At 43.6% G+C, this 26,863-nt stretch overlaps 1 protein-coding gene and 1 long non-coding RNA gene across 3 annotated transcripts in view; one reads left to right on the top strand and one right to left on the bottom strand.

Annotated features, from left to right (window-relative positions):
- LOC134733518 (uncharacterized) overlaps window positions 1–5,575 on the bottom strand; it is an 8,780-nt gene extending 3,205 nt beyond the window's left edge. The window contains exon 1 of the long non-coding RNA XR_010117078.1: window positions 3,906–5,575. This is a non-coding gene — a long non-coding RNA (uncharacterized lncRNA). The remainder of the gene's footprint in view (window positions 1–3,905) is intronic.
- CENPH (centromere protein H) lies at window positions 5,570–26,863 on the top strand. Of its 2 annotated transcripts, XM_055253022.2 has the most exons (9): window positions 5,570–5,783; window positions 8,130–8,185; window positions 11,003–11,051; window positions 12,070–12,144; window positions 13,401–13,457; window positions 18,847–18,910; window positions 19,260–19,311; window positions 24,722–24,885; window positions 26,222–26,863. In XM_055253022.2, the coding sequence occupies exons 1-9, from the start codon at window positions 5,650–5,652 to the stop codon at window positions 26,312–26,314; spliced, it is 744 nt and encodes a 247-aa protein (XP_055108997.2). In that variant the 5' UTR covers window positions 5,570–5,649; the 3' UTR covers window positions 26,315–26,863. The 2 variants fall into 2 exon arrangements, with proteins under 2 accessions (XP_055108997.2, XP_063479295.1); XM_063623225.1 differs by lacking the exon at window positions 13,401–13,457 and having other exon boundaries at window positions 5,642–5,783.

Genomic DNA, 26,863 nt, shown 5'->3' with positions numbered 1-26,863 from the left:
TATGCTCATGCTACTGCACTCCAAGCTGGGTGACACAGCAAGACCCTGCCTCTTACAAAAAAAAAAAAAAAAAAAGGAAAAAAAATCATCCATTCTAGATTTTTAAAGTTATAGTTGTAGAGGACCATGACAAAAATTAATCTCTTCTGAATGTACAGTTATATCTTCTTTCTCAATCCTGATGTTGAGTACTTTTGTTTTCTAATCAGACTTGCCCATGGGATTATTTCATTGGCCTTTAGAATCTAAGAACTAGTTTTTGGTGTTACCATTTCTACCATTTTTGTTTTGTGGTTTTAGCTTTTACATTATTCCCACCATCTCCTTTATTTTCTAGTTTAAATATTTTCTATATTTTAGTCATGAAAGTGCGGCAATAGAATAGGGTCTGGAGGCAGGGAACCTAAGGCAGATTCACGCTGACTTCCTAGAACTAAATCAAAAGGAAAACCCCAACTTTCCACACTTAAGTAACAAATGGACCTGAGGGTACTCCCTTTGCAAACCCCCGCCCCCTTTTTCTGTGTGGCAGATGGAAAATTGAAAGTACTTCTGATTAGCTGCTTTCTTTTTTTTTTTTTTTTTTTTTTTTTTGAGACGGAGTCTTTCTCTGTCTCCCAGGCTGGAGTGCAGTGGCGCAATCTCGGCTCACTGCAAGCTCTGCCTCCCGGGTTCACGCCATTCTCCTGCCTCAGCCTCCCGAGTAGCTGGGACTACAGGCGCCCGCCAACACGCCCGGCTAATTTTTTGTATTTTTAGTAGAGACGGGGTTTCACCGTGTTAGCCAGGATGGTCTCGATCTCCTGACCTCGTGATCCGCCCGCCTCGGCCTCCCAAAGTGCTGGGATTACAGGCTTGAGCCACCGCGCCCGGCTGATTAGCTGCTTTCTACAACCAATCATACTAATTGTGGGACACTACTTTATTTGCATGGGGTGTATACCAAGTGGCCAATGGGAAACTTCTAGAGGGTATTTAAACCCCAGAAAATTCTGTAACCTGGCTCTTGGGACCCTATGCTTGGCCTGCTACCACCCTGTGGAGTGTACTTTTTTTTGTTTGTTTGAGACAGTCTCCCTCTGTTGCCCAGGCTGTAGTGCACTGGCACAATGTCGGCTCATTGTAACCTCTGCCTCCCTGGTTCAAGCAATTCTCCTGCCTCAGCCTCCCGAGTAGCTGTAATTACAGGTGTTCACCACCATGCCCAGCTGATTTTCATATTTTTAGTAGAGAGGGGGTTTCACCATGTTGGCCAGGCTGGTCTCGAACTCCTGACCTCAAGTGATCCGCCAGCCTCAGCCTCCCAAAGTGTTGGGATTACAGGCATGAGCCACCACACCTGGCCAGTCAATATCTTTTTCTTTTTCTTTTCTTTTTTTTTTTTTTTGAGACGGTGTCTTTGTCACCCAGGCTGGAGTGCAGTGGCGCAATCTTGGCTCACTGCAATCTCCGCCTCCCAGATTCAAGCGATTCTCCTGCCTCAGCCTCCTGAGTAGCTGGGATTACAGGCGCGTGCCACTACGCCTGGCTAATTTTTGTATTTTTAGTAGAGATGGGGGTTTTACCATGTTGGTCAGGCTGGTCTTGAACTCCTGACCTCATGATCCGCCCACTGCAGCCTCCTAAAGTGCTGGGATTAAAGGCGTGAGCCACCGCACCTGGCCAGTCAATATCTTTTGATATTTTATTTATTTATTTTTGTCAGCTTGATGTTGGGTGTTTAAGAATTTTCAATTCTTGCCTCCTCAGAAGAAAGGATTTGACTGAGGGGCATAAGGCAGAAGGAGAAACCCAGGCAAGTTTCAGAGCAAGAGTGAAAGTTTATTAAAAAGCCTCAGAACAGTAAGGAAAGGAAGGAAAGTAAAGAAAGAAAGGTATGTGCTTTCCTTGGTTGATAAACGAAGTGTGCTTAGTGATTTTTAATGTTACTGAAGATGTGGCATGTTAAAAAGGCATCTTTCTGCTAGCACATTGGCTCACATCTGTAATCCCATGATTGTTTTTGTTTTAAATCTTGGCCAGGCTGGTCTCGAACTCCTGGGCTCGACAGATCCTCTTGCCTCAGCCTCCCAAAGTGCTGGGATTACTGGCATGAGCCACCACACCCAGCAGTGTAATCCCAGTGTTTTGGGAGGCCAGGGTAGGAGGATCAATTGAGGCCAGGAGTTTAAGACCAGCCTGGGCAACAGAGCAAGACACTGTCTCTACAAAAATTAGCCAGGCATGGTGGCCTGTGGTTCAACCTGAGTGAGACCATGACTCTAAAAATAAAAAATAAAAAAAAATAAAAAAATAAAACCCTACCACATTCCTATCACACTAAGTAAATTGGTAACTTAATATCTAATATGCAGAACATATTCAAATTTCCTCAGTTGTTCCAAAAATGTATTAGGGCTTTTTTTTTTTCCTTTTCCAATCCCAAGATTCAATCATGGTTTGTTTTTCCATATAGAACAACTGCCCTGCTTTCTGTGTTTCAGGACATAGACATGAATTGTCTTGTAGAATGTTCCTCATTCTGGATTTCTTGTTTCATGTTTTCAGCACAGTTAAGTTCAGGTTACACATTTGGCAATATAAGTGATGTGTACAACTCATGCATTATATTAGAATCAGACATCAGATTGTTACACCATTTTTGATACCAATTTTGACCAGCTGGTTAAGGTAGTAACCACTAGCTACAACATTCCTATAAAGTGCTGGTCTCTAGTTTTAGCACTCATTAATTATACTTTCCTGACATTTATCTCCCTGGGAGTGGTATGATGGTAGTTTTCTAATTCTATCATCTTTTCTATCTTTATTATTGACTTTCTAATGGATAGCTCCCTACCCACACCCACCCTTTCCCCCAGCCCCCAAGACAGGGTCTCACTCTATCATCCAGGCTGGAGTGCAGTGGTGCTATCTTGGCTCACTGCAACCTCAGCCTCCATGGTTGCAGTGAGCGATTTTCCTGTCTCAGCCTCCCGAGTAGCTGGGATTACAAGCGTGTGCCCCTGTGCCCAATTAATTTTTCTATTTTTAGTAGAGATGGGGTTTCACGATGTTGGCCATGCTGGCCTCAAACTCCTGGCCTCAAGTGATCTGCCTGCCTCGCCTTCCCAAAGTGCTAGGATTATAGGCATGAGCCACCGTGCCGGGCCTTACACTCATCGTTTTTTGTTTTACTGTGGATTTTTTTTTTTAATTGCGTTTTATGACCCTTTATGGTGGTGGTTCTCAAAGTGTCCTCCTCAATAAGCAAGAGCAGCTTTACCTGGGAACTTGTTACAAATGCAAATCAATCCTAGAGACGCCCAGAAATGTGTTTTAACAAGGTCTCCTCCGAATTCTCACGTTGGATAACCATTGCATTATTGTTTTTGTAAAAAAATTTTTGAGACAGTCTTTTTTGTATTTTTAGTAGAGATGGGGTTTCACCATGTTGGCGAGGCTGGTCTCAAACTACTGACCTCAGGTGATCTGCTTACTTTGGCCTCCCAAAGTGGTGGGATTACAGGCATGAGTGACTGCACATTGCATTATTTTTGTCCCAAATGTGAGCAGTGGAGACACCTGATAGGGAACTGCTTAAAAGGGTAAGATTGTTGCGAGACAGTGGAAGGCATCCACTAAGTGGTAAAGTGAAAAAGTTAACAATGGGATCATCCTTTTTGTAAAACAAAATGAAACAAGAAAATGTTCCATAAGTTTACATGTAGGAATAGCAAACCTAATGCCTTATTTTACATCCTGTGCTTTTTTTTTTTTTTTTGAGACAGGGCCTCACTCTGTCACCCAGGATGGAGAGCAGTGGTGTGATCATAGGTCACTGCAGCCCTCAACGGCACTGGCCCAAGTGATCCTCCCACCTCACCCTCCTGAGTAGCTGGGACCACAGGTCTAAGTCACCATACCTTTTTTTTTTTTTTTTTCAAGTATTAACGAGGTCTCACTATGCTGCCCAGGCTGTTCTCCTGACTTCAAGCGATCCTTCCGCTTTGGCTTCCCAAAGTGCTGGGATTACAGGCGTGGGCCACTGCCACCAGTCCATTCTGTGTCTTTTAAATTGTTTTTTGTTTGTTTGTTTGTTTTTCGAGACGTAATCTTGCTCTGTTGCCCAGGCTGGGGTGCAGCGGGGCGATCTCGGCTCACCGCAACCTCTGCCTCCCGGGGTCAAAGGATTCTCCTGCCTCAGCCTCCCGAGTAGCTGGAATTACAGGTGCCCACCACCCCGCCCGGCTAATTTTGTATTTTTAGTAGAGACGGGGTTTCTCCATGTTGGTCAGGCTGGTCTCCAACTCTTGACCTCGAGATCCTCCCGCCTCGGCCTCCCAAAATGCTGGGATTATAGGCGTGAGCCACAGTGCCCGCTTTTTTTTTTTTTTTGAGACGGAGTTTCACTCTGTCTCCCAGGCTGGAGTGCAGTGGCACGATCTCAGCTCACCGCAACCTCCGCCCCCGCCGGGTTCAAGCGATTCTCCTGCCTCAGCCTCCCGAGTAGTTGGGATTACAGGCGCCCGCCACCACACTCGACTAACTTTTGTATTTTTAGTAGAGATGGGGTTTCACCATGTTGGCCAGGCTGGTCTCGAACTCCTGACTTCAGGTGATCCACCTGCCTCAGCCCCCAAAGTGCTGGGAGTACAGGGGTGAGCCACCACGCCCGGCGAATTTAACTTTTATCAGGAGCCGTATTACATTGATAATGGAGACGAAGAAAACAGCACAGTATGATCAAGTTTAACTAGGGGGTAATTAGCTGTAAAAGAACTCTCGACTCTTGCTCAAAGAGGTTCAAGCTGCTCTGCTTGTGCGGCAAGGGCAGTGTCCAAATGAAATACTACAAATCAGTCATCTGTCCTTCATTTTCTCCATTCCCCCCACTCACTACACAGCTAAGAAGGCTCAAAGGTACCCTGCAGACACTCAAAACTTGAGGGCACCCAACTCTCAGTTACGAGTGGTGGCAATCATAAGACAGAATGAAGTACCAGTGCAAGAAACTGAAAGCGTGTGGATGTCTCCAGGCTGGAAGTCTGGGTTCGAAATGTCTGCAATGCCTCGCACTTGTGGCCCGTGGGTATCCCTGATCTTCAGAAGCTACTGGTTTCTCCGCCAAACGAAGGGTATGCACCTCATGGACTCAGGTCAAAAAAGTCTTCTAAACAACCCTCTAATGTTTATCTTTCACAGCCTGCCGGGCACACCCATCTTCAAAGGCAGCGGACGGAAAAGAAGTGCCAAGATGGATAGACATATGGCTGTCGCCGCACTCCCGTGTCCCAGCGCCAAGGCCGAATGACCACTTAGGAGATTTTTCCCCTCCAGGCTGCTGTTCCCGGGAGGTGTCCCAACGTCTCTAGTCCAGCCCCTAACTCAGCACTTTACATATCCGACGCTTAACGAAAGCTCTTCCAACTTTTTACCAGCGGTCTGCAGTTATTTTCACCAGTAGAGCCCGGATGAAAGAAGAGCGCGTAGTAACCGCGGCAACCGAAAAACCAGGCGGAAAGGGTGGGGCCCTGGGCGGAAAGGGTGGGGCCCTGGGCGGAAGGGGCGGAGCCCTCGGGCTTTTTCCCGGCGTCCATTTAGAGGCGGGAAAAGAGAACTTCTGAGCACCTTTGCTTGCTGAGTGGTAGCCTTTCCCCTCAACCAGCAATGGAGGAGCAGCCCCAGATGCAAGCCGCCGACGAGCCCGCGGACTCCGGAGGGGAAGGCGGGGCAGGCGGGCCGCCGCAGGTCGCCGGCGCCCAGGCGGCGCGCAGCGAGGACCGCATGACCCTGCTCCTCAGGTTGTTCCCTTTGGCCTCCTCAGCCGGGGCCAAGTGGGCGTTGTGGCCCGGAACTCCGCCCTTGCTCAGAAGGGTTAGGGTTCGAATTCACGCTCGGTCACGTCAGGTCTCCGTGACTGCCTCATTCGCTTAAACTCTTGAAGCTCTTCATCAGCGAAGAGGAGAGAAAAATGATCCTCTGGTAGAGAGGTTATAAGGGTTAAATGAGATCGTGTAGGAAAGTGTTGAGCACAGTGCCCTGGGCCCTTAGAAGCTGTAATTTCTCCTCCTGTTTCCCCGCCCTCCCCTCACCTCTCTGGTTTACAGACAAAATGAATGCCAGAGCTAAACTGGAAGGAAGGTGCCCCTACCATTTCTTTTGTAACTACGACCCTTTGTAACCCAGAAGCTTTATGTGTTATAAATTCTACTAAGCGGATGATGTTTATACTTTTCCACTAAGCGGTTGCTGGGGAAGATTAGATGAGAAGGGACATTCGTCTTCTAAACTAGTGAGCAGGGGAAGGTCCTGGGCCAAATCTGCCTAACTGCCTATTTTTGTGTGACTACTCAAGCTAAGAATAGTTTTTATGTTTAAGTGTTGCAGGGAAAAGATCATAAAAATATTTCATAATATGTGAACTCTATTAGAAATTCAAGTTTCAGTTTCCATAAACAGTTTTATTAGAGTACAACTTTCCTGCCACAAGGGTGGAATTGAGTAGCTAAAACAGAGACCATGTGACTCACAAACCCTAAAAAATTTACTATCAGGTCCTTTACAGAAAAAAATTTGCGGTCCTCTATTCTATATCATAACAGAGGTAGTTTTAAAAAAATCATTATGGGCCGGGCGCAGTGTCTCACGCCTGTAATCCCAACACTTTGGGAGGCCAAGGCAGACGGATCACCTTAAGTCAGGAGTTCAAGACCAGCCTGTCCAACCATGGCCAACATGGTGAAACACTGTCTCTACTAAAAATACGAAAATTAGCCGGGCGTGGTGGCGCGCATCTGTAATCCTAACTGCTTGCGAGACTGAGGCAGGAGAATCACTTAAACCTGGGAGGTGGAGGTTGCATTGAGCCTAGATCATGCCACTGCCCTCCAGACTGGGTGACAGAGCGAGACTGTCTCAGAAAATAAATAAGTAAATAAAGTCAAAAGGCAGTTAGAGAATTATGAAACTGTCACGCAAGTGTGACATATTTTGTAAATACAACTTATTTGGGAGGCTGAGGGCAGATCACGAGGTCAGGAGTTAGAGACCAGCCTGGCCAATATGGTGAAACCCCGTCTCTACTAAAAATACAAAAATTAGCTGGGCGTGGTGGTGGGCGCCTGTAATCCCAGCTACTCAGGAGGCTGAGGCAAGAGAACTGATTGAACCCGGGAGGCAGAGGTTGTAGTGAGCCAAAGATTGTGCCATTGCACTCCAGCCTGGGCAACAGAGCGAGACTCTTGACTCAAAAAAAAAAAAATTTAATTACCATTTTTTTCTTTTTTAAATGTTTTGAAAAATGAAAAGAGATCTATTTCTTTTTTATTGTTTTTTCCTCCTCCCCTTGCTGTCATCTTAAATTACCATTTGCTCATAGTTTTTCTACTTATGTATGATTTTTGAATTTATAGAACAACTGAAAAACTATATGAATTACTAATCCAAGGATTAGTATCTTTGTTATTTTTCTGTATCTCCTGATAAAAATCTGTGTTTGTAAATACAGTGGTTTGGGGTTTAATCATTTTGGTCTATTCTTTGTATAGCATCCTCAGTTCAGTCTGGTCTATTAAAAATAAGCTGCCGGGCGCGGTGGCTCACACCTGTAATCCCAGCACTTTGGGAGGCCGAGGCGGGCAGATCATGAGGTCAGGAGATCGAGACCATCCTGGCTAACATGGTGAAACCCCGTCTCTACTAAAAATACAAAAAGTTCGCCGGGCGTGGTGGCGGGCGCCTATAGTCCCAGCTACTCGGAGAGGCTGAGGCAGGAGAATGGCGTGAACCCAGGAGGCAGAGCTTGCAGTGAGCCGAGATTGCACCACTGCACTCTAGCCTGGGCGAGAGTGCGAGACTCCGTCTCAAAAAAAAAAAACAATGTTAAACACCAATTTTTTAACTTTTCCTGACAGATGCTGTTTTCCCAGTGTATTCCATTTTGTGTCTTCCTCTGAGGGCTTGAAGTTCTTTATACCCATTTTAAATAAAATGAGGCCAAATTAGAAGTTTGTAATTAGGAGTTTAATTATTTATATTTATTTTGTTGGATCAGCTTCCAGAAAAGAATGAGTTGGTTCATCATATGGTAATGAGTAAAACCTTAATCAATAAATATGTGACTTTATATTCTCTTTATCTGTTTTCAGGCTGAGAGCACAGACAAAACAGCAACTCTTAGAATATAAATCAATGATCGATGCAAGTAAGTATTTTCATTTTCAAATTAGGGTTTTGTTGTTTGTTTGTTTGTTTTTTTGAGACAGGGTCTTGCTGTCACCCAGGCTGTAATGCAGTGGCACAGTCTCTGGTTTACTGCAGCCTCAGCCTCCTGGGCTCCAGCAATCCTCCCACCTCAGCCTCCCAAGTAACTGAGACCACAGGCACATGCTACTGCGCCTGGCTAATTTTCTGTATTTTTTTGTAGAGACAGGGTTTTGCCACCACACCTGGCCTCAAATAAGATTTTGTGAGTTTGATGATTAACAGTACTCGAGTGAAAATAAAATTAACTTTACCAAAAATTGTTTATATATGTTCTAGTGTCGCAAAACTGGTAAACATGCAAGATATTTATGAAGTATGCTAAGTGTGCTGAAGGAAACAAAGGCATGATAAGAGGGAGGGGCTTCTTTTCATAGGGATGGCTTCTCTAAGAAGATGATTTTAGAGCTCAGATCCAAATGAGAAGAGTTTACATTCCAATAGTCTTTTTGTTCTCTGTATAGCTAGTACCATTTTTAAGGGATTGTGACATCCAAAAACTAGATTTAGTTAACACTGTAGAATTTCTATACCTAGGAGACGACAGATGTAAGGCAGGCCACAGGAAGTTTAGTTGTAGCCTTTGAAAGAAGGTGTTTGTCTAAAACTGACTATCTGTTCTTTTAGAGGCCAAGACAAGAAGATCGCTTGAAGCTAAGAGTTTGAGATTAGCCTGGGAAACAAAGTGAGACCTCGTCCCTACAAAAATAAAAAAAGTTAGCCAGATATGGTGATACATACCTGTAGTCTCAGCTGGGACACACTGCAACATCCAACTCCTGGGCTCAAGTGATTGAGTCACTGTACTGTACTCCACTCCACTGGGCAGCAGAGTGAGACTGTCAAGCAATCAACAGAGAAATAAGTATTGATTCTTTTACCATTTAAAAAATATATATATATGGCTGGGCTTGGTAGCTCACACCTGTAATCCCAGCACTTTGGGAGGCCGAGGCGGGTGCATCACCTGAGGTCAGGAGTTCGAGACCAGCCTGACCAACGTGGAGAAACCCCGTCTCTATTAAAAATACAAAATTAGCCGGGCGTGGTGGTGCATGCCTGTAATCCCAGCTACGCAGGAGGCTGAGGCAGGAGAATTGCTTGAACCTGGGAGGTGGAGGTTGCAGTGACCTGAGATCATGCCATTGCACTCTGGCCTGGGCAACAAGAGCAAAACTCTGTCTCAAAAAAAAAAAAAAAAATATATATATATATATACACACACACACACATATATGTGTGTGTATATACGTATATGTGTGTATATGTATATATGTGTATGTGTATATATATATGTATATGTGTATATATATATATATATGACCGAGACTTTATTGGTTAAAGGATTGTTTTTCACAATAAAGACATCTATTTTAAAGGTACAATTTGATGAGTTTTGACAAATTTCTAAATCTGTATAATCACTACCACAATCAAGATACAGAACATTTTCGGCTGAGCATGGTGGATCAATCTGTAATCTCAGCACTTTGAGGGGCCAAGGTGAGAGGATTGCTTGAGCCCAGGGCAACCAGCCTGGGAAACATAGCGAGACCCCATCTCTAAAAAAATTGGCCAGATGTGGTACCATGTGCCTGTAGACCCACCCAGCTGAGGTGGGAGGATTGCTTGAGCCTGGGATATCAAGGCTGCAGTGAGCCAAGATCACACCACTACACTCCAGCCTGGGCGACAGTGACAGAAGGAGACCCTGTCTCCCCAAAAAAAAGATATAGAACATTTTCTTTTTTCCTTTTTTCTGTTTTTTTTTTTTTTTTTTGAGACGGAGTGTTGTTCTGTCGCCCAGGCTAGAGTGCAGCAGCGCGATCTCAGCTCACTGCAACCTCTGCCTCCCGTATTCACCGCCTCAGCCTCCCGAGTAGCTGGGACTACAGGTGCACACCACAACGCCCAAAGTACTAAAATTTTTGTATTTTTAGTAGAGACGGGATTTCACCATGTTGGCCAGGCTGGTCTCTTAATTCCTGACCTCAGGTGATCCACCTGCCTCGGCCTCCCAAAGTACTGGGATTACAGGCGTGAGCCACCACACCCCTGGCCACACATGTGGCTTTTTAAAGCTAATTAAAATGAAATAAAATTTAAAATCAAGTGCATATCAAATGCTCAGTTGCCACATGTGGCCAGTGGCTATCCTATGGGATAGCATAGATAGGAAACATTTCCATCATCACAGGAAGTTCTAGGCTTTTTTCTGTTCCATTGAGGTATTTGTTGATCCCTACACAAGTGCCACATTGTCTTTGTTGGTTGGTGTTTTTTTTTTTTTTGAGATGATCTCGCTCAGCCACCCAGGCTGGAGTGCAGTAGCAAGATTTTGGCTCACTGCAACCCCAACCTCTTGGGCTCAAGCAATCCTCCCACCTCAGCCTCCCGAGTAGCTGGGACTACAGGCATGCACTATTGTGCCTGGCTAATTTTCAGTAGAGACAGTTTCACTATGTCGCCCAGGCTGGTCTCAAAAGGTTAGTCATCATTGAGATGGGCTGTAAATGTAAAATACAGACAGAATAATGTGAAATATGTCATTAGTAATGTTAAACTAACTGCACATTGAAATAACATTTTTGATCTATTGGTTAAATAAGTATATTAAAATTAAATTTCACTGTTGCTTTTCTGTAATGTGAAAATGACATTTTAAATGATGTCTTTTGCACTTGGGACTTACATTATATTCATTTTGGACAGCACCTTTCTAAAATGTTAGTAACTTCAAAAAATTATTTATTTGCAGGTGAAGAAAAAACTCCAGAACAAATTATGCAAGAAAAGCAAATCAAAGCGTATGTTATATTTAACAATTTTGTTTATGGTCTTTACTAAGATTTAACCATATTTTCTATTACTTTGTTGTTAGATGGAATCTCACTATCATGCAGGCTGGAGTGCTGTGGTGTGATCATAGTTCATTGAAGCCACAACCTCCTGGGTTCAAGGGATCCACTGGCCTCAGCCTCCTGAGTAGCTGGAACTACAGGCTCATTGTACCACACCTGACTTTCTTTTTTTTTTTTTTTTTTAATATTTTGGGGCCAGGTACGGTGACTCATGCCTGTAATCCCAGCACTTTTGAGAAGCCGAGGTGTGTGGATCACCCGAGGTCGGGAGTTTGAAAGCAGCCTGACCAACATGGAGAAACCCCATCTCTACTAAAAATACAAAATTAGCTGGGCGTGATGGCGCATGCCTGTAATCCCAGCTACTTGGGAGGCTGAGGCAGGAGAATCGCTTGAACCCGGGAGGCGGAGGTTGCGGTGAGCCAAGATCGCACCATTGCACTCCAACCTGGGCAACAAGAGCGAGACTCCGCCTCAAAAAAATATATATATTTTGTAGAGATGGGGCCTCACTTTGTTGCCCAGGCTGTTCTCAAACTCCTGGCCTCACGTAATCCTCCACCTTGGCCTCCTAAAGTTCTGGGATTGTAGGCAAGAGCCACTGAGCCTGGTCATAATCTCATTTTTCTATGCTATAACATTGTTTTTATTTTTCCTTTCCTTTATTTTTCCAAATAACTTGTGATGCATATATTGGGAAGTTGTTAATTTGGGGTGGAGATTTATACATACACAAGTGATCACATTAGAACTTTCTGGTCTCCCTTTTTATAAGATACTAAGTGAAGTAGCTCAGGGGCATTAGTTTACCAAATGTGTAAATACACATTAGTATATTGAGCCTGTAGGATACTTGTATTTAGATAGAGGTGTTTTACTTTTTTAAGGGCTTATTCTATACATTTATTTCAATAATGTCTTTTCTGATATTGCTGAAATTCTTTTGCTCATGTTTCTTTGATAGTAAAATTGAAGACCTGGAAAATGAAATTGAAGAGGTGAAAATTGCTTTTGAGATAAAACAGCTTGCATTAGACAGGTAATTATTACATTTTAAATATAAGCATTGTGAACTGACTGCAAAATGGGTATGAGGGCAAAGTGGAGGGAATCTTTTAACTGGGCTGAATGAATTAGTCAAGCACAGTGATGATTAGATAATGCTCACACAAAATTTTTATTATTGTTATTATTTTTTAATTTGACAAGGTCTCACTCTTGCCCACGCTGGAGTACAGCGACATGATCACTGCTCACTGTAGCCTCAACCTCCCAGGCTCAAGCAATCCTCCTGCCTCAGCCTCTGGAGCAGCTGGGACTACAGGCACGCAAAACCACGCTTGGCTAATTTTTTTTATTTTTTATGGAGATTGGATCTCACTGTGCCCAGGCTGGTCTTGAACTCCTAGGCTCAAGCGATCTTCTCACCTCAGCCTCCCCAAAATGCTGGGATTACACAAGCCCAGTCTGGTCACACAGATTTTGAGCCCTGAGAGAAAATTTGCATTACAGATGCTCCTCAATTTGCAATGGGTTTAGGTCCTGATAAATCCATTGTAAGTTGAAAATATGATCAGTGAAAAATGCATTTAATACACCTAACCTGGCCGGGCACGGTGGCTCGCACCTGTAATCCCAGCACTTCGGGAGGCCAAGGTGGGTGGATCACCTGAGGTCAGGAGTTCAAGACCAGCCTGACCAACAATGCAAAACCCTGTCTCTACTAAAAATACAAAAATTAGCCAGGTGTGGTGGTGTGTGCCTGTAATCCCAGCTACTAGGGAGGCTGAGGCAGGAGAATCACTTAAACCCAGGAGGCAGAGGTTGCAGTGAGCCAAGATCACGCCACTGTGCACTCCATTGTGGGTGACAGAGCAAGATTCCCTCTCAAAAAACAAAAAAAAAGTTTTAAAGTTTATAGTCATATATGGTTTTGTATTCCCTAAGTCCTTCATTTCAGGTCCATCCTGATCTTTTTAGTGCCTTAATCCTTCCACTGGCTTTGCACAAAAGTAGATGGTTCAGAGAACTCATTCAGCTCAGGCCAGGTTTCCGATTCACCTGGCCCCTCATTCTAGCAGTGTATACCCACACGCAACAGCCCTATCCATCTTGGTGTTATTTCATATTTCTGTGTTTTATTTCTCAAAGTATTTCTCATGTAATAATATTTTAAAACCTACTTCTGTTTTATGTATATTTGAAGGGAAATCAATCTTTGTCATATTTTGAATTTTTTTAATGTACCACAAATGTTATCCATGTTTTATAATACAAGCTTTTTCCCTCTCATAGGATGAGACTTTCAACTACACTTAAAAAAAACCTGGAGAAAACTAGCACCCAGTCTAGGTATGATTTTTTTTTCTCTGGATTCGGTAAGGATGGGATCTGCATAGTGACTTTAGTTTTGTGAATTTTAAAAAATTATTACTGCCAACTACCTTTATCTGGGGAATAAGGAAAGTGATGAAATTTTTGTAGGACCTCCCCAGAATTACAGCAACTTTTATAGTTCTAATTATATTTTGTTCCATATGGATTGTAACTGTAAGAAGCAGAAGAGTTTATCCAGAAGATTGGAAAATTTTAAGGGAAAGCTTTAAAAGTTCATTTTTTTTCAGTATTTACTATAAATCAGGAACAGGGCTATCTCATTTAATCCATCCAAAACACAGTGAGATAGGAAATATACGCCTCATTTTTTATTGGTAGAAATGAGCTTGTTTGGATCAAACAATTTCCCAAGGGATATATAAAGACTAGCAGGTCTCAGCAAACTGTCGCAAGGACAAAAAACCAAACACCGCATGTTCTCACTCATAGGTGGGAATTGAACAGTGAGAACACATGGACACAGGAAGGGGAACATCACACACTGGGGACTGTTGTGGGGTGGGGGTAGCGGGGAGGGATAGCATTAGGAGATATACCTAATGGTAAATGACGAGTTAATGGGTGCAGCACACCAACATGGCACATGTATACATATGTAACAAACCTGCACGTTGTGCACATGTACCCTAAAACTTAAAGTACAATAATAATAATATTTTAAAAAATAAATAAATAAAAATAAAAATTATTATGAGCAAAAAAAAAAAAGACTAGCAGGTCAGGTCCTTTGTATCCTGGTGTCTGGCCTCAGAGGTCTTACCTATGATTTTATCTCCCAAAGGTCTTGTGATAAAATATCCCCTTCCCCTGAGCACCAGAAAAATTCCCGCATGGGTATAGGCACTTTTTTTTTTTGGAGATGGAATCTCGCTGTGTCATTCAGACTGAAGTGCAGCTCACTCCAACCTCCACCTGTCCGGTTCAAGCAATTCTCATGCCTCAGCCTCCTGAATAGCTGGGATTACAGGCACCTGCTACAACTCCTGGGTAATTTTTGTATTTTTAGTAGAGATGGGGTTTCACTATGTTGGCCAGCCTGGTCTGATCTAGGCACTTCTATCTTGAGTATCTTAGCCCACACTGATAACACGTTTTCCCCATATTCCAGCTAAATCCAGGATTACATAAATCCAAAAATCTGAATTTGAACAGATAACTTTTTCTCTCCCATAAAAGGAAAGTTTAGCCTGGGTACAGAGGCTCATGCTTGTAATCCCAGCACTTTGGGGGCCTGAGGCAGGAGGATAGCTTGAGCTCAGGCATTTGAGATCAGCCTGGGCAACATAGGGAGGCCTTATCTCTACAAAAAATTTTTAAAAATTAGCCGGGCGTGGTGGAGCCACCAGTAGTCCTTGCTACTCCAGAGGCTGAGGGGAGAGGATCAGCCTCCTGCCTTGATTCTAGGAGGTCATGGGGCTGCAGTAAGCTGTGATCTTGCCACAGCACCTTAGCCTGGGCAACAGTGAGACCCCATCTCAAAAACAAAAAAAAAAACATTCTTGAGTTAAAGGTGTGGGTTGCAGGACAGCAGGATAGATTCATCACATTGTTACTGAAATGTCAGGGCTTTGGTCTAGGTCCTGTTGCTTGCTGCACAGAAATGTAATCACTGACGTGAGTGTTGTCAGGAAGAAGGCTTTGAGTACTGTAGCCAAAGAGAGGGGAGATCAGTCTCATCTCCTAGATGGACTAAAATTAAGGAGGTGTTTTGTTTTGTTTTGTTTTGTTTTGTTTTGTTTTGTTTTGTTGAGACAGGGCCGCACTCTGTTGCTCAGCCTGGAGTGCAGTGGCGTGATCCTAGCTCACTGCCACCTTGACCTCCCAGGTTCAAGTGATCCACCTCAGCCTCCCAAGTAGCTGGGACTACAGGTGCCCGCCACTGTGCCTGGCTAATTTTTGTATTTTTTGTAGAGATGGGGTTTTGCCATGTTGCCCAGGCTGGTCACGAACTCCTGAGCTCAAAGGGATCCACCTGCGTTGGCCTTCCAAAGTGCTGAGATTACAAGTGTGAACCATCACACCCTGCCAAATTAAGGGTTTATATAGCATGGAAGATATGTAACCATGTATGGGAAGACAGGAATTAGGGAGGGTTAAGGAAGAGGAGTTAGTCAGTAGGAAGCAGGTTAGGCAGTCATGATGGGTGAGGGGGTCTGATGTCTTATTGTCCAGAGGGTGTGATCTTGTAAGTTTCAGTTCCTTGATACTATCTGGGAGTCCTGATGGTTGATTTCCTGAGAAAGGAACTCAGATAAGACAACTGTAACTTTCTCAAGCTTTAAGACTGGGAGGGTCAGTTTCTATGTTTATTCAAAAGAAATCATAAACATCAGTTCTATGGGACAATTGGGCCAGTTTCACTGTTGACACCAAAAAACAACAGAAGGGTCAGGCCGGTGCAGTGGCTCACGCCTGTAATCCCAGCACTTTGGGAGGCCAAGGCAGGTGGATGATCTGAGGTCAGAAGTTCAAGGCCAGCCTGGCCAACATGGTAAAATCCCATCTCTACTAAAAATGCAAAAATTGGCCAGGCGCGGCGGCTCACGCTTGTAATCCCAGCACTTTGGGAGGCCGAGGCAGGCGGATCACGAGGTCAGGAGATCGAGACCACGGTGAAACCCCGTCTCTACTAAAAATACAAAAAATTAGCCGGGTGTGGTGGTGGGCGCCTGTAGTCCCAGCTACTCGGAGAGGCTGAGGCAGGAGAATGGCGTGAACCCAGGAGGCGGAGCTTGCAGTGAGCCAAGGTTGCACCACTGCACTCCAGCCTGGGCGACAGAGCGAGACTCTGTCTCAAAAAAAAAAAAAAAAAAAAAAAAAATGCAAAAATTAGCCAGGTGTGGTGGCAGGTACCTGTAATCCCAGCTACTCGGGAGGCTGAGGCAGGAAAATCACTTGAACCCAGGAGGCGGAGGTTGCAGTGAGCTGAGATTGCGCCACTGCACTCCAGCCTGGGCAACAGAGTGAGACTCTCTCGGAAAAAAAAAAAAAAAATAGCAAGGTCAAATAGGCTGAGGCAGTGTTTTATTAGCACATTTTAAAGTTTATAACTGTTAAAAAAATTAATTGGGATACAACTGGAATGCCATTAGGCAGAACCATCTTTAGCCTTGAGTTCCATCACCTTGGGATTCTCATGTAAGCCTGATGTAAACAGTAAAATGGAACTTAAGCTTACCCAATGAGAAACTGCCAACTAACTTCTAACTAGAGATGTTCCACTTTAACCAGCCAATTATATTTTCTGTCTTCTATGAACACCTTATAAAAGCTTCCTCACTCAACTCCCACAGTAGAGCACTAAACAGTTTACAAACCTGTGCTGCCAGATGCATGAATTGTCTTCTCAAATAAACTTGTTAGATTTTAATATGCCTAAATTTATCTTTTAAGACAACCAAATATAGCCGTAAATAGTAGAAAAATGAGTTCAGCTCTCCCAGGTTTGTGCAGATTCCCCTTTTGACCTTCTCAGTTAGTTGCTTCTACAGTGTTTTTCACACCTGGCTGACTATCAGAATAATGTCTATTATAATTATCACATTGTTGGTCCTATCCCAAACTTTCTGAATCAGCATATCTTTTTTTTTTTTTTTTTTTTGAGACAGAATCTTGCTCTGTCACCCAGGCTGGAGTGCAGTGGCACGATCTTCTTGGCTCACTGCAACCTCTGCCTCCCGGGTTCAAGCGATTCTCCTGCCTTGGCCCCCTGAGTAGCTGGGATTACAGACGCACACCATCACACCTGGCTAATTTTTGTATTTTTAGTAGAGATGGGGTTTTGCCATGTTGGCCAGGCTAATCTCAAACTTCTGACTTCACGGGATCCACTGTACCTGACCTTTTTTTTTTTTTTTTTAAATAGAGATGTGGTCTTGCTATATTGCCCAGGTCTCAAACTCCTGAGCTCAAGCAAACCTCCTGCCTCAGCCTCCCAAAGTGCTGAGATTACAGGCATGAGCCACTGAACCAGCATATCTGAAGGTCAGGAACTAGGAATCCTTACTTAACGAGCCTCCCAAGTGACTGTGGCACTCTGAAGTATGAGAGCCACTGCTCTGCCCAGCCTTATTCCATACCGTTTTGCTCCAGCCATACCAAACTACTTGATCTAGGTAATTACTTTATATCCTTATTCCACCCTGTGCATAACTCTGGTTCATATTTGTTACTGTGCTACAGTATGATTGTGGATTTATTTTTCTCCACTAGATTCTTTCCTCTTTGAAAACAGATACTGTGTTTTATTTTATTTTATATTCCTGGCACCTGGCATAGTTCTTGAAAGCATGTAGTAAGTACTCAAAAATATTTGTTAAAGAAGTAAAAAGCAGTTTGTTCCTTGAAACTATTCTGTATGCTGCAATAATGGTGGATACATGTAATTATACATATGTCAAAACCCAAAGAATGGGTGGGGCCTCAGTAGCTCATGTCTATAATCCTACCACTTTGGGAGGCTGAAGAGGGAGGATTGCTTCAACCCTGGAGTTCCAGACCAGTCTAGGCAACATAGGGAGACCCCGTCTCTACAAAAAATTTAAAAATTAGTGGGACATGGTAGTGTATGCCTATAATCCCAGCTGCTTCTGAGGCTGAGGCAGGATGATCACTTGAGCCCAGGAGGTTGAGGTTGCAGGAAGCTGTGATTGTGCCACTGCACTCCAGCCTGGGTGGCAGAGTAAGACCCTGTCACAAAAAACAAACCCATAGGATATACACAAGCAAGAGTGAACCCTGATGTAAAATCCAGACTTTGGGTAACAATGATGTGTCGATATAGGTTTGTTGATTGTAACAAATGTGCCACTTTGGTGTAGGGGATGTTGATAATGGGAGAGGCTATGCATGTGTCAGGGGTAGGGTGTATATGAGAAATCTCTGTACCTTCCACTCAGTTTTGCTGTGAAACTAAAATTGCTCTAAAAAATACATTCAAAACAAAAGCAGCTTGTTAAAATTGCTCTAAAAAATAAATTCAAAACAAAAACTAAAATTGCTCTAAAAAGTAAATTCAAAACAAAAGCAGCTTGTTACGAAGTTATTAGGGTGTTTCCTCTCCAAATATGAAACTTTTAGAAATGTTCCCACATTTTTAAATTTGGTATTCTTCAATGTCTGTGACCAAATATTTTTCTAGGGAAATGCATATCTATTTTTAACAGAAATTTAGTTTACATCAAACTTTTCCAGATTTATTTTGTTAAACTGACTTTTTATCCAAGTGTACGGTGGATTTAATGAAAGTAAGTTTTCACTCATTGATTCCTTCATTAATGACTGTTATTATTTTTAATTAAGTTACAAATAACCTTAATAAATCATCTTTTTGTTTCCTTTTCAGTGTGCTCATGGATAACATGAAACACCTATTAGAGCTAAATAAATTAATAATGAAATCACAGCAGGTAAACTTACACATTAGGCCGATTATGCATTCTCATGATTTTACTCTCAACTTCTTGCTGGTAACTGTATTGTATAGATTAAATAGGATTGTCCAAAGGGAGTGCTATGATTGGAATTCGCTGTCCTTGAGTTCTTTCTTTTTTTCAAAATTCTGTTATTTCTGACTAATGTTGAACATTATCTACTTATAATTTAAGTTACTGTCTTCCTTTTGCTGTCTGGAAATAGAGGAATTGAAAACCGGAACTTTAGATAACTAAGGCTAGTAGATAAACTCAGTGATTTAAGTATTACAGGTTTGTCCTTACATACAGTAATGTGCTTTAACTTTTTTATTTTTAATAACAGGAATCTTGGGATTTAGAGGAAAAACTGCTTGATATTAGAAAGAAGAGATTGCGTATGTAGAACACTTTTTTTTGGCAGAACACATTTTGCTTACTTTATAGATTGATAAGGCCAGATCTCCTAGCCACTGAGAAATTTCCTAATTTCTGACTTTCAAAATTCCTTAAAATTTTTTACATGGCAGCTTAAAAAGTGATATAAAGTACATTTTGTTCTATTTATTCTCACTGTTTTAGAAGTTTATTTTCATTTTTTGTTTGCTTTTTTCTGAGACAGAGTCTTGCTCTATCACCCAGGTGGAATGCAGTGACTCGGTCTTGGCTCACTGCAACCTCTGCCTCCCAAATTCAAGTGATTCTCCTGCCTCAGCCTCCTGAATAGCTGGAACTACAGGCACCCACCACCAAGCCTGGCTTTTGTATTTTTATGTTTAAAAAATTTTTTTAATATGGTATTTTTTTTGGAGACAGAATCTCACTCTGTCGCCGATGCTGGAGTGCAGTGGCACGATCTCGGCTCACTGCATCCTCTGCGTCCTGGGTTTGAGCAATTCTTGTGCCTCAGCCTCCAGAGTAGCTGAGATTACAGGCGTGTCCCACCACACCCCGCTAGTTTTTGTATTTTTTTAGTAGAGATGGGATTTCACCATGTTGGCCAGGCTGGTCTTGAACTCCCGACCTCAGATGATCCACCTGCCTCAGCCTCTCAAAGTGCTGGTTACAGGCGTGAGCCACTGCACCTGGCCAAATTTTTGTATTTTTAGTAGGGACAGGGTTTCACCATGTTGGTCAGGCTGGTCTCGAACTCCTGACCTCAAATGATCTGCCTGCCTTGGCCTCCCAAAGTGGTGGGATTACAGGCATGAGCCACAGTGCTGTGCCTCATTATTTTAGAACTTTAAATTACAAAATTAATACATTCTCAGAAGGGGAAAAATAAAAGGATGTAGTAAATTATAATGCAAAAGTAATGCATCTTTTCTGTGTGACCAGTTTGGTATTTATCATTCTAGACTTTTCCATGTCCATATAAACATTTATATATATATATATATAATTTCTAAATGATCAAATGATATGTATGGATCTACAGCCTTTTCACTTAATTTATCATGACATGAGATGGTTTTTTGCATTGAAACTGTTGAAATGTTTATTTCAAAGGCAATACACACTGTAGAACATTTGGAAACAAAGGTATACAAAGGAAAAGTTAAATTTTTTTTTATTTTCCATCAAAAGATAACCAGTCTTCAAAACTTTTTTTTTTTCTTTTCTTTCTTCTTTTTTTGGTGAGAAAGGGTCTTGTTCTGTCACTCAGGCTGGAGTGCAGTGGCGTGATCATAGTTCATTGCAGTTCAGTGTAGCTTTGAACTCCTGGGTTCAAGCCATCCTCCCACCTCAGCTCCCAAGTAGCTGGGAATACAAGTGCACTCCACCACGCCCAGCTAACTTTTTTGTTTTTTGTTGACATCGAATCTTGCTGTGTTACCCAGGTTTATCTTGAACTTCTGCCCTCAACGATCCTCCTGCCTTGGCCTCCCAAAGTGCTAGGATTACAGGCATAAGCTACTGCACGTGGCCTGTATTTCTTTCTTTTTTTTTTTTTTTTTTTTTGTGAGATGCTGTCTCGCTCTGTCGCCCAGGCTGGAGTGCAGTGGTGCAATCTCGGCTCACTGCAACGTCTGCCTCCCGGGTTGAAGAAATTCTCTGCCTCAGCTTCCCGAGTAGCTGAGATTACATGCGCCAACCAGCATGCCTGGCTAATTTTTTGTATTTTTAGTAGAGACGGGGTTTCACCATCTTGGCCAGGCTGGTCTTGAACTCCTGATCTTGTGATTCATCCACCTCTCACTCTGAAAGTGTTGGGATTACAAGTGTGAGCCATCGCACCCAGCCTTTTTTTTTTTTTTTTTTTTTTGAGATGGAGTCTCGCTCTGTCGGCCAGGCTGGAGTGCGGTGGCGCGATCTCAGCTCATTGCAAGCTCCACCTCCCGGATTCAAGCGATTCTCCTGTCTCAGCCTTCTGAGTTGCTGGGACTGCAGGCGCCCGCCACCATGCCCGGCTAATTTTTTGTGTTTTTAGTAGAGACGGGGTTCACCATGTTAGCCAGGATGGTCTTGATCTCCTGACCTCGTGATCCACCCGCCTCAGCCTCCCAAAGTGCTGGCATTACAGGCGTGAGGCACCTCACCCGGCCAACCTTTTTTTGTTTGTTTTTGTTTTGAAATAGTTTTGCTCTGTTGTCCAAGCTGGAGTGCAATGGTGCGATCTTGGCTCTCTGCAACCTGTCTCCTGGATTCAAGCCATTCTTCTACCTCAGCCTCCCGAGTAGCTGGGATTACAGGCGTGCCACCACGCCTGGCTAATTTTTGTATTTTTAGTAGATACAGGGTTTCACCATGTTGTCCAGGCTGGTCTCGAACTCCTCACCTCCCCTCCTCTGCCTCCCAAAGTGCTGGGATTATAGGCGTAAGCCACTGTGACCGGCCTCTTTGTTTTTTGAGACAGGGTCTTATTCTGTTACTCAGGCTGGAGGCACACTCATGGCTCACTACAGCCTCGACTTCCTGTACTCAAGCAATCCTTTCACCTCAGCATCCCTGATAGTTGGGACTACAGGTGCATGCCACCATGCCTGGCTAATTGTTTGTTTTTTTTTTTTTTTTTGAGACAGAGTCTTGCTCTTTCACCCAGGCCGGACTACAGTGGCGCTATCTAGGCTCACTGCAAGCTCCGTCTCCCGGGTTCACGCCATTCTCCTGCCTCAGCCTCTCGAGTAGCTGAGACTACAGGCGCCCGCCGCCGTGCCCGGCTAATTTTTTGTATTTTTAGTAGAGACGGAGTTTCACTGTGTTAGCCAGGATGGTCTCGATCTCCTGACCTCGTTATCTGCCCGCCTCGGCCTCCCAAAGTGCTGGAATTACAGGCGTGAGCCACCACGCCCAACCTTAATTGTTTTTTTTTTCTGTAGATATTTTTTTGTTTGTTTGTTTTGTTTTGTTTTTTGAGACGGAGTCTCACTCTGTCACCCAGGCTGGAGTGCAGTGGCACCATCTCAGCTCACTGCAAGCTCCACCTCCCGGGTTCACACCATTCTTCTGCCTCACCTCAGCCTCCTGAGTAGCTGGGAGTACAGGCACCCGCCACCACGCCCAGCTAATTTTTTTGTATTTTTAGTAGAGACGGGGTTTCACCGTATTAGCCAGGATGGTCTCCATCTCCTGACCTTGTGATCTGCCCGCCTCGACCTCACAAAGTGCTGGGATTACAGGCATGAGCCACCACACCCGGCCTTTTTTTCTGTAGATTTCTTAAATTTATTTTTCTGTAGAGACAGGATTCACCATGTTACACAGGCTGGTATAGAACTCCTGGGCTCAAGTGATCTATCTGCCCACCTTGGCCTCCCAAAGTGCTGGGATTACAGATGGGATCCCATGATCCACTGTGCCTGGCCAGATTTGTTGGTTGGGTTTTTTTTTTTTTTTTTTTTTTTTACGGAATTTCTCTCTTGTGCCCAGGCTGGAGTGCAATGGCATAATCTCGGCTCATCGCACCTGGTTTGAGCGATTCTCCTGCCTCAGCCTCACGAGTAGCTGGGATTACAAGCGCCCACCACCACTCCCAGCTAATTTTGTCTTTTTGGTAGATGTGGAGTTTCTCTACGTTGGTCAGGCTGGTCTCAAACTTTCTACCTCAGGTGATCTACCCACCTCAGCCTCCCAAAGTGCTGAGATTACAGGCATGAGCCACCATGCCCAGCCGGTTTTTTTTTGTTTTTTTTTTTTTGAGATACAGTTTTGCTCTTGTTACCCAGGCTGGAGTGCAATGGCGCGATCTCGGCTCACTACAACCCCTGCCTCCCGGGTTCGAGCAGTTCTCCTACCTCAGCCTCCTGAGTAGCTGGGATTACATGGAATTATAGGCGCCTGCCACCATGCCCCACTGATTTATATTTTTAGTAGAGACGGGTTTCACTATGTTGGCCAGGTTGGTCTCCAACTCCTGCCCTCAGGTGATCCACCCTTCTCAGCCTCCCACAGTGCTGATAACAGGCATGAGTCACTGCACCCTGCTCAGATTTGTCATTTGTAAACATTATATAGATTTGCTTGTTAGCAAATAATCTCAGGGTCAGTAGTAGTATTGGTCATCTTGTCTATTCCCCCCACTTTTTTTAAGTAGAATCAGGGTCTTGCTGTGTTTCCCAGGGTGGTCTCGAACTTCTGGCGATCTTCCTGCCTCAGCCTTCCAAAGTGTTGGAATTATAAGAATGAGCCACCCATGCTTAGGCTGATGATTCATTTTCTCCACTGCATTCCAACCTCTTTTAATACATTAATGTTGAAGAAAAGGCCCCTGAAATACATCCATTTGTATTTCCAAGTAGTTTAATTCTTAGACTATTTCCAGTAATACAAAAAATGGTTGATGATGTTTATCCCTGGAGAGGGGAATCTTGCTTTTTTTTTTTCTGAGACAGAGTTTCACTCTTGTTGCCCAGGCTGGAGTGCAATGGTGCAATCTCGGCTTACTGCAACCTCTGCCTCTGGGTTCAAGTGATTCTCCTGCCTCAGCCTCCTGAGTAGCTGGGATTATAGGCACGTGCCACCATGCCCAGCTAATTTTTGTATTTGTCATAGAGACGGGGTTTCGCCATGTTGGCGGGGCTGGTCTCGAACTCCTGACCTCAGGTGATCCACCCACCTCGGCCTCCCAAAGTGCTGGGATTACAGACGTGAGCCACCGTGCCTGGCCAAGGAATTTTACTTTTCGTTTAAAATTAATCTTATTTGGCCAGGCATGGTGGCTCATGCCTGTAATCCCAGCACTTTGGGAGGCTGGGTGGGTGGATCACTTGAGGTCAGGAGTTGGAGAACAGCCCAGCTAACATGGCAAAACCCCCATCTATACTAAAAATGCAAACATTAGCCAGGTGTGGTGGTGGGCACCTGTAATCCCAGCTATTCAGGACTCTGAGGCAGGAAAATCACTTGAACCCCCGGGAGGCGGAGGCTGCAGTGAGCCGAGATCGCACCACTGCACTCCAGCCTAGGCAACAGTGAGACTCCATCTCAAAAAAATAAATAAATGTTTATATGTTTCATTTTTGTAATTTAAGAGGCAAAAAATATATGTATTTCCTACTTATTTTGGCAACCCACAATAAGCCCTCATTACATGATGCCACTTGAAACATCTGTAGACAGCTGTTATTGTCATACAGAAATACCTGGAACATTTCGCTAAGGGCATTGCTAAGTACAAAATTAGAATATTGTTATTTTGCACCAGGGAAGTCATTTTCAGATCATAATAAAATTGCAACCTAAAATGCTGCTTATTAAAATTTTTCTCTTGACTAAAATAACCAAGAAGTGATCTGCTTCATAATTTTTCAAGATCCTTGTTTGTAGAGGTATTATATATGGTATATTATTTTATTTTTAACCTAACAGAATTAAAACAAGCTTCAGAAAGTAAGCTTTTAGAAATACAGACTGAAAAGAACAAACAGAAGATTGATTTGGACGGTATGGAAAACTCAGAGAGGATAAAGATCATACGACAAAACCTACAGATGGAGATAAAAATTACTACCGTTATTCAACATGTGTTCCAGGTAACATGTAAACTAGCAAGAGTTTCTCTCTTGTTGCCCAGGCTGGAGTGAAATGGCTCGATCTCAGCTCACTGCAACCTCCGCCTCCTGGTTCAAGCAATTCTGTCTCAGCCTCCTGAGTAGCTGGGATTACAGGCGCCCAACCACCACGCCCAGCTAATTTTTTAATTTTTAGTAGAGACGGGGTTTCACCATGTTGGCTAGGCTGGTCTCAAACCCCTTGCCTTAGGTGATCTGTCCGCCTCAGCCTCCCAAAGTGCTGGGATTACAGGCGTGAGCCACTGTGCCTGGCCAACTATTCGATGATGCTATTATACAGTGTTGGCTTAACTTTCAGCTAGTTTTTGATCTTGATGAAATAATTCAATGTTTAATATTGGTCTGTTTATATATATCTGGAATGTGTGTATATTTAATGTTTAAGGTCTTCATTTTTCTTTTTTTTCAGACGGAGTCTTGCTCTGTGGCCCAGGCTGGAGTGCAGTGGCGTGATCTTGGCCCATTGCCACCTCCTCCTGGGTTCAAGCGATTCTCCTGCCTCAGCCTTCTGAGCAGCTGGGATTATAGGCATCTGCCACCACACCTGGCTAATTTTTGTATTTTTGGTAGAGATGGGGTTTCGCCATGTTGGCCAGGCTGGTCTTGAACTCCGACCTCAGGTGATCCACCTGCCTCAGCCTCCCAAAGTGCCGGGATTACAGGCTTGAGCCACCGCACCCAGCACACTGCAAGTATTTTTGACAAGTAAAACTTATCCATGGAAACTGATGAGGCATAAAAAATTATTGTAAACATCGTAAATATTCCCTAACATTATGGAGATCAAGGCTAAAGCCTTACCAAAAGTGGAAATGAAAATAGAAGAATGCTGCCGGCTGTGGTGGCTTATGCCTGTAATCCCAGCACTTTGGGAGGCCAAGGTGGGCGGATCACGAGGTCAGGAGTTCGAGGCCAGCCTGGCCAAGAGACCAGCTGAGCCAATATGGTGAAACCCTGTCTCTACTAAAAATACAAAAATTAGCCGGGCGTGGTGGTGGGCGCCTGTAATCCCAGCTACTCAGGAGGCTGAGGCAGGAGAATTGCTTGAACCCGGGAGGCGGAGGTTGCAGTGAGCTGAAGACCGCACCATTGCACTCCAGCCTGGGTGACACAGAGCAAGACTCCGACTCAAAAGAAAAAAAATAAAAGAATGTATTATCATTTTTTTCTTATGATCACAGAGCTACACATGTAGTAAATGTTAATTATTTGATAAGATTCATGAAAAATGATATTCTAAAATCTTGTTAAATTTTTAAAGTACTTGTAACTTTAAAACAATTTTTTTTCTTTACAGAACCTTATTTTGGGGAGTAAAGTCAATTGGGCAGAGGATCCTGCCCTTAAGGAAATTGTTCTGCAGCTTGAGAAGAATGTCGACATGATGTAATAAGAATTCATTTCTGACATATTTTACATTTCTGGCAATCTCAACTCTTACTTGGAATACTTCTGTGCATTTGTCTGTCCACCGTAATTTTAGAAAAGCATATCCATAATGTTTACAGTTGTACAGTTGTGGTTAGTTATTTGTAGTGGGATTGAAAGTAATTTTTTTCTTTTTATATTTCTCTATTTAGTTTGCTTTTTTTTTTTTTTTTTGAGATGGAGTCTCGCTTTGTCACCCAGACTGGAGTGCAGTGGCGTGATCTCGGCTCACTGCAACCTCTGCCTCCCGGGTTCAAGCAGTTCTGCCTCAGCCTCCCGAGTAGCTGGGACTAAAGGTGCACGCTGCCATGCCCAGCTAATTTTTTGTATTTTAGTAGAGACGGGGTTTCACCGTGTTGTCCAGGCTGGTCTCGGAACTCCTGAGCTCAAGCAATCTGCCGCCTCGGCCTACGAAAGTGCTAGGATTACAAACGTAAGCCACCGAGCCTGGTCTAGTTTGCATTTTTTTCTATCAGTTTTATAAGTTAAGAAATAAAAGGAATTAATGTTA

This window comes from Symphalangus syndactylus, chromosome 18, assembly GCF_028878055.3.
Source record: "Symphalangus syndactylus isolate Jambi chromosome 18, NHGRI_mSymSyn1-v2.1_pri, whole genome shotgun sequence".
Lineage (NCBI taxonomy): Eukaryota > Metazoa > Chordata > Mammalia > Primates > Hylobatidae > Symphalangus > Symphalangus syndactylus.
Note: the sequence above shows the minus strand (reverse complement) of the source record. Positions and strands in the feature narration are given on the sequence as shown.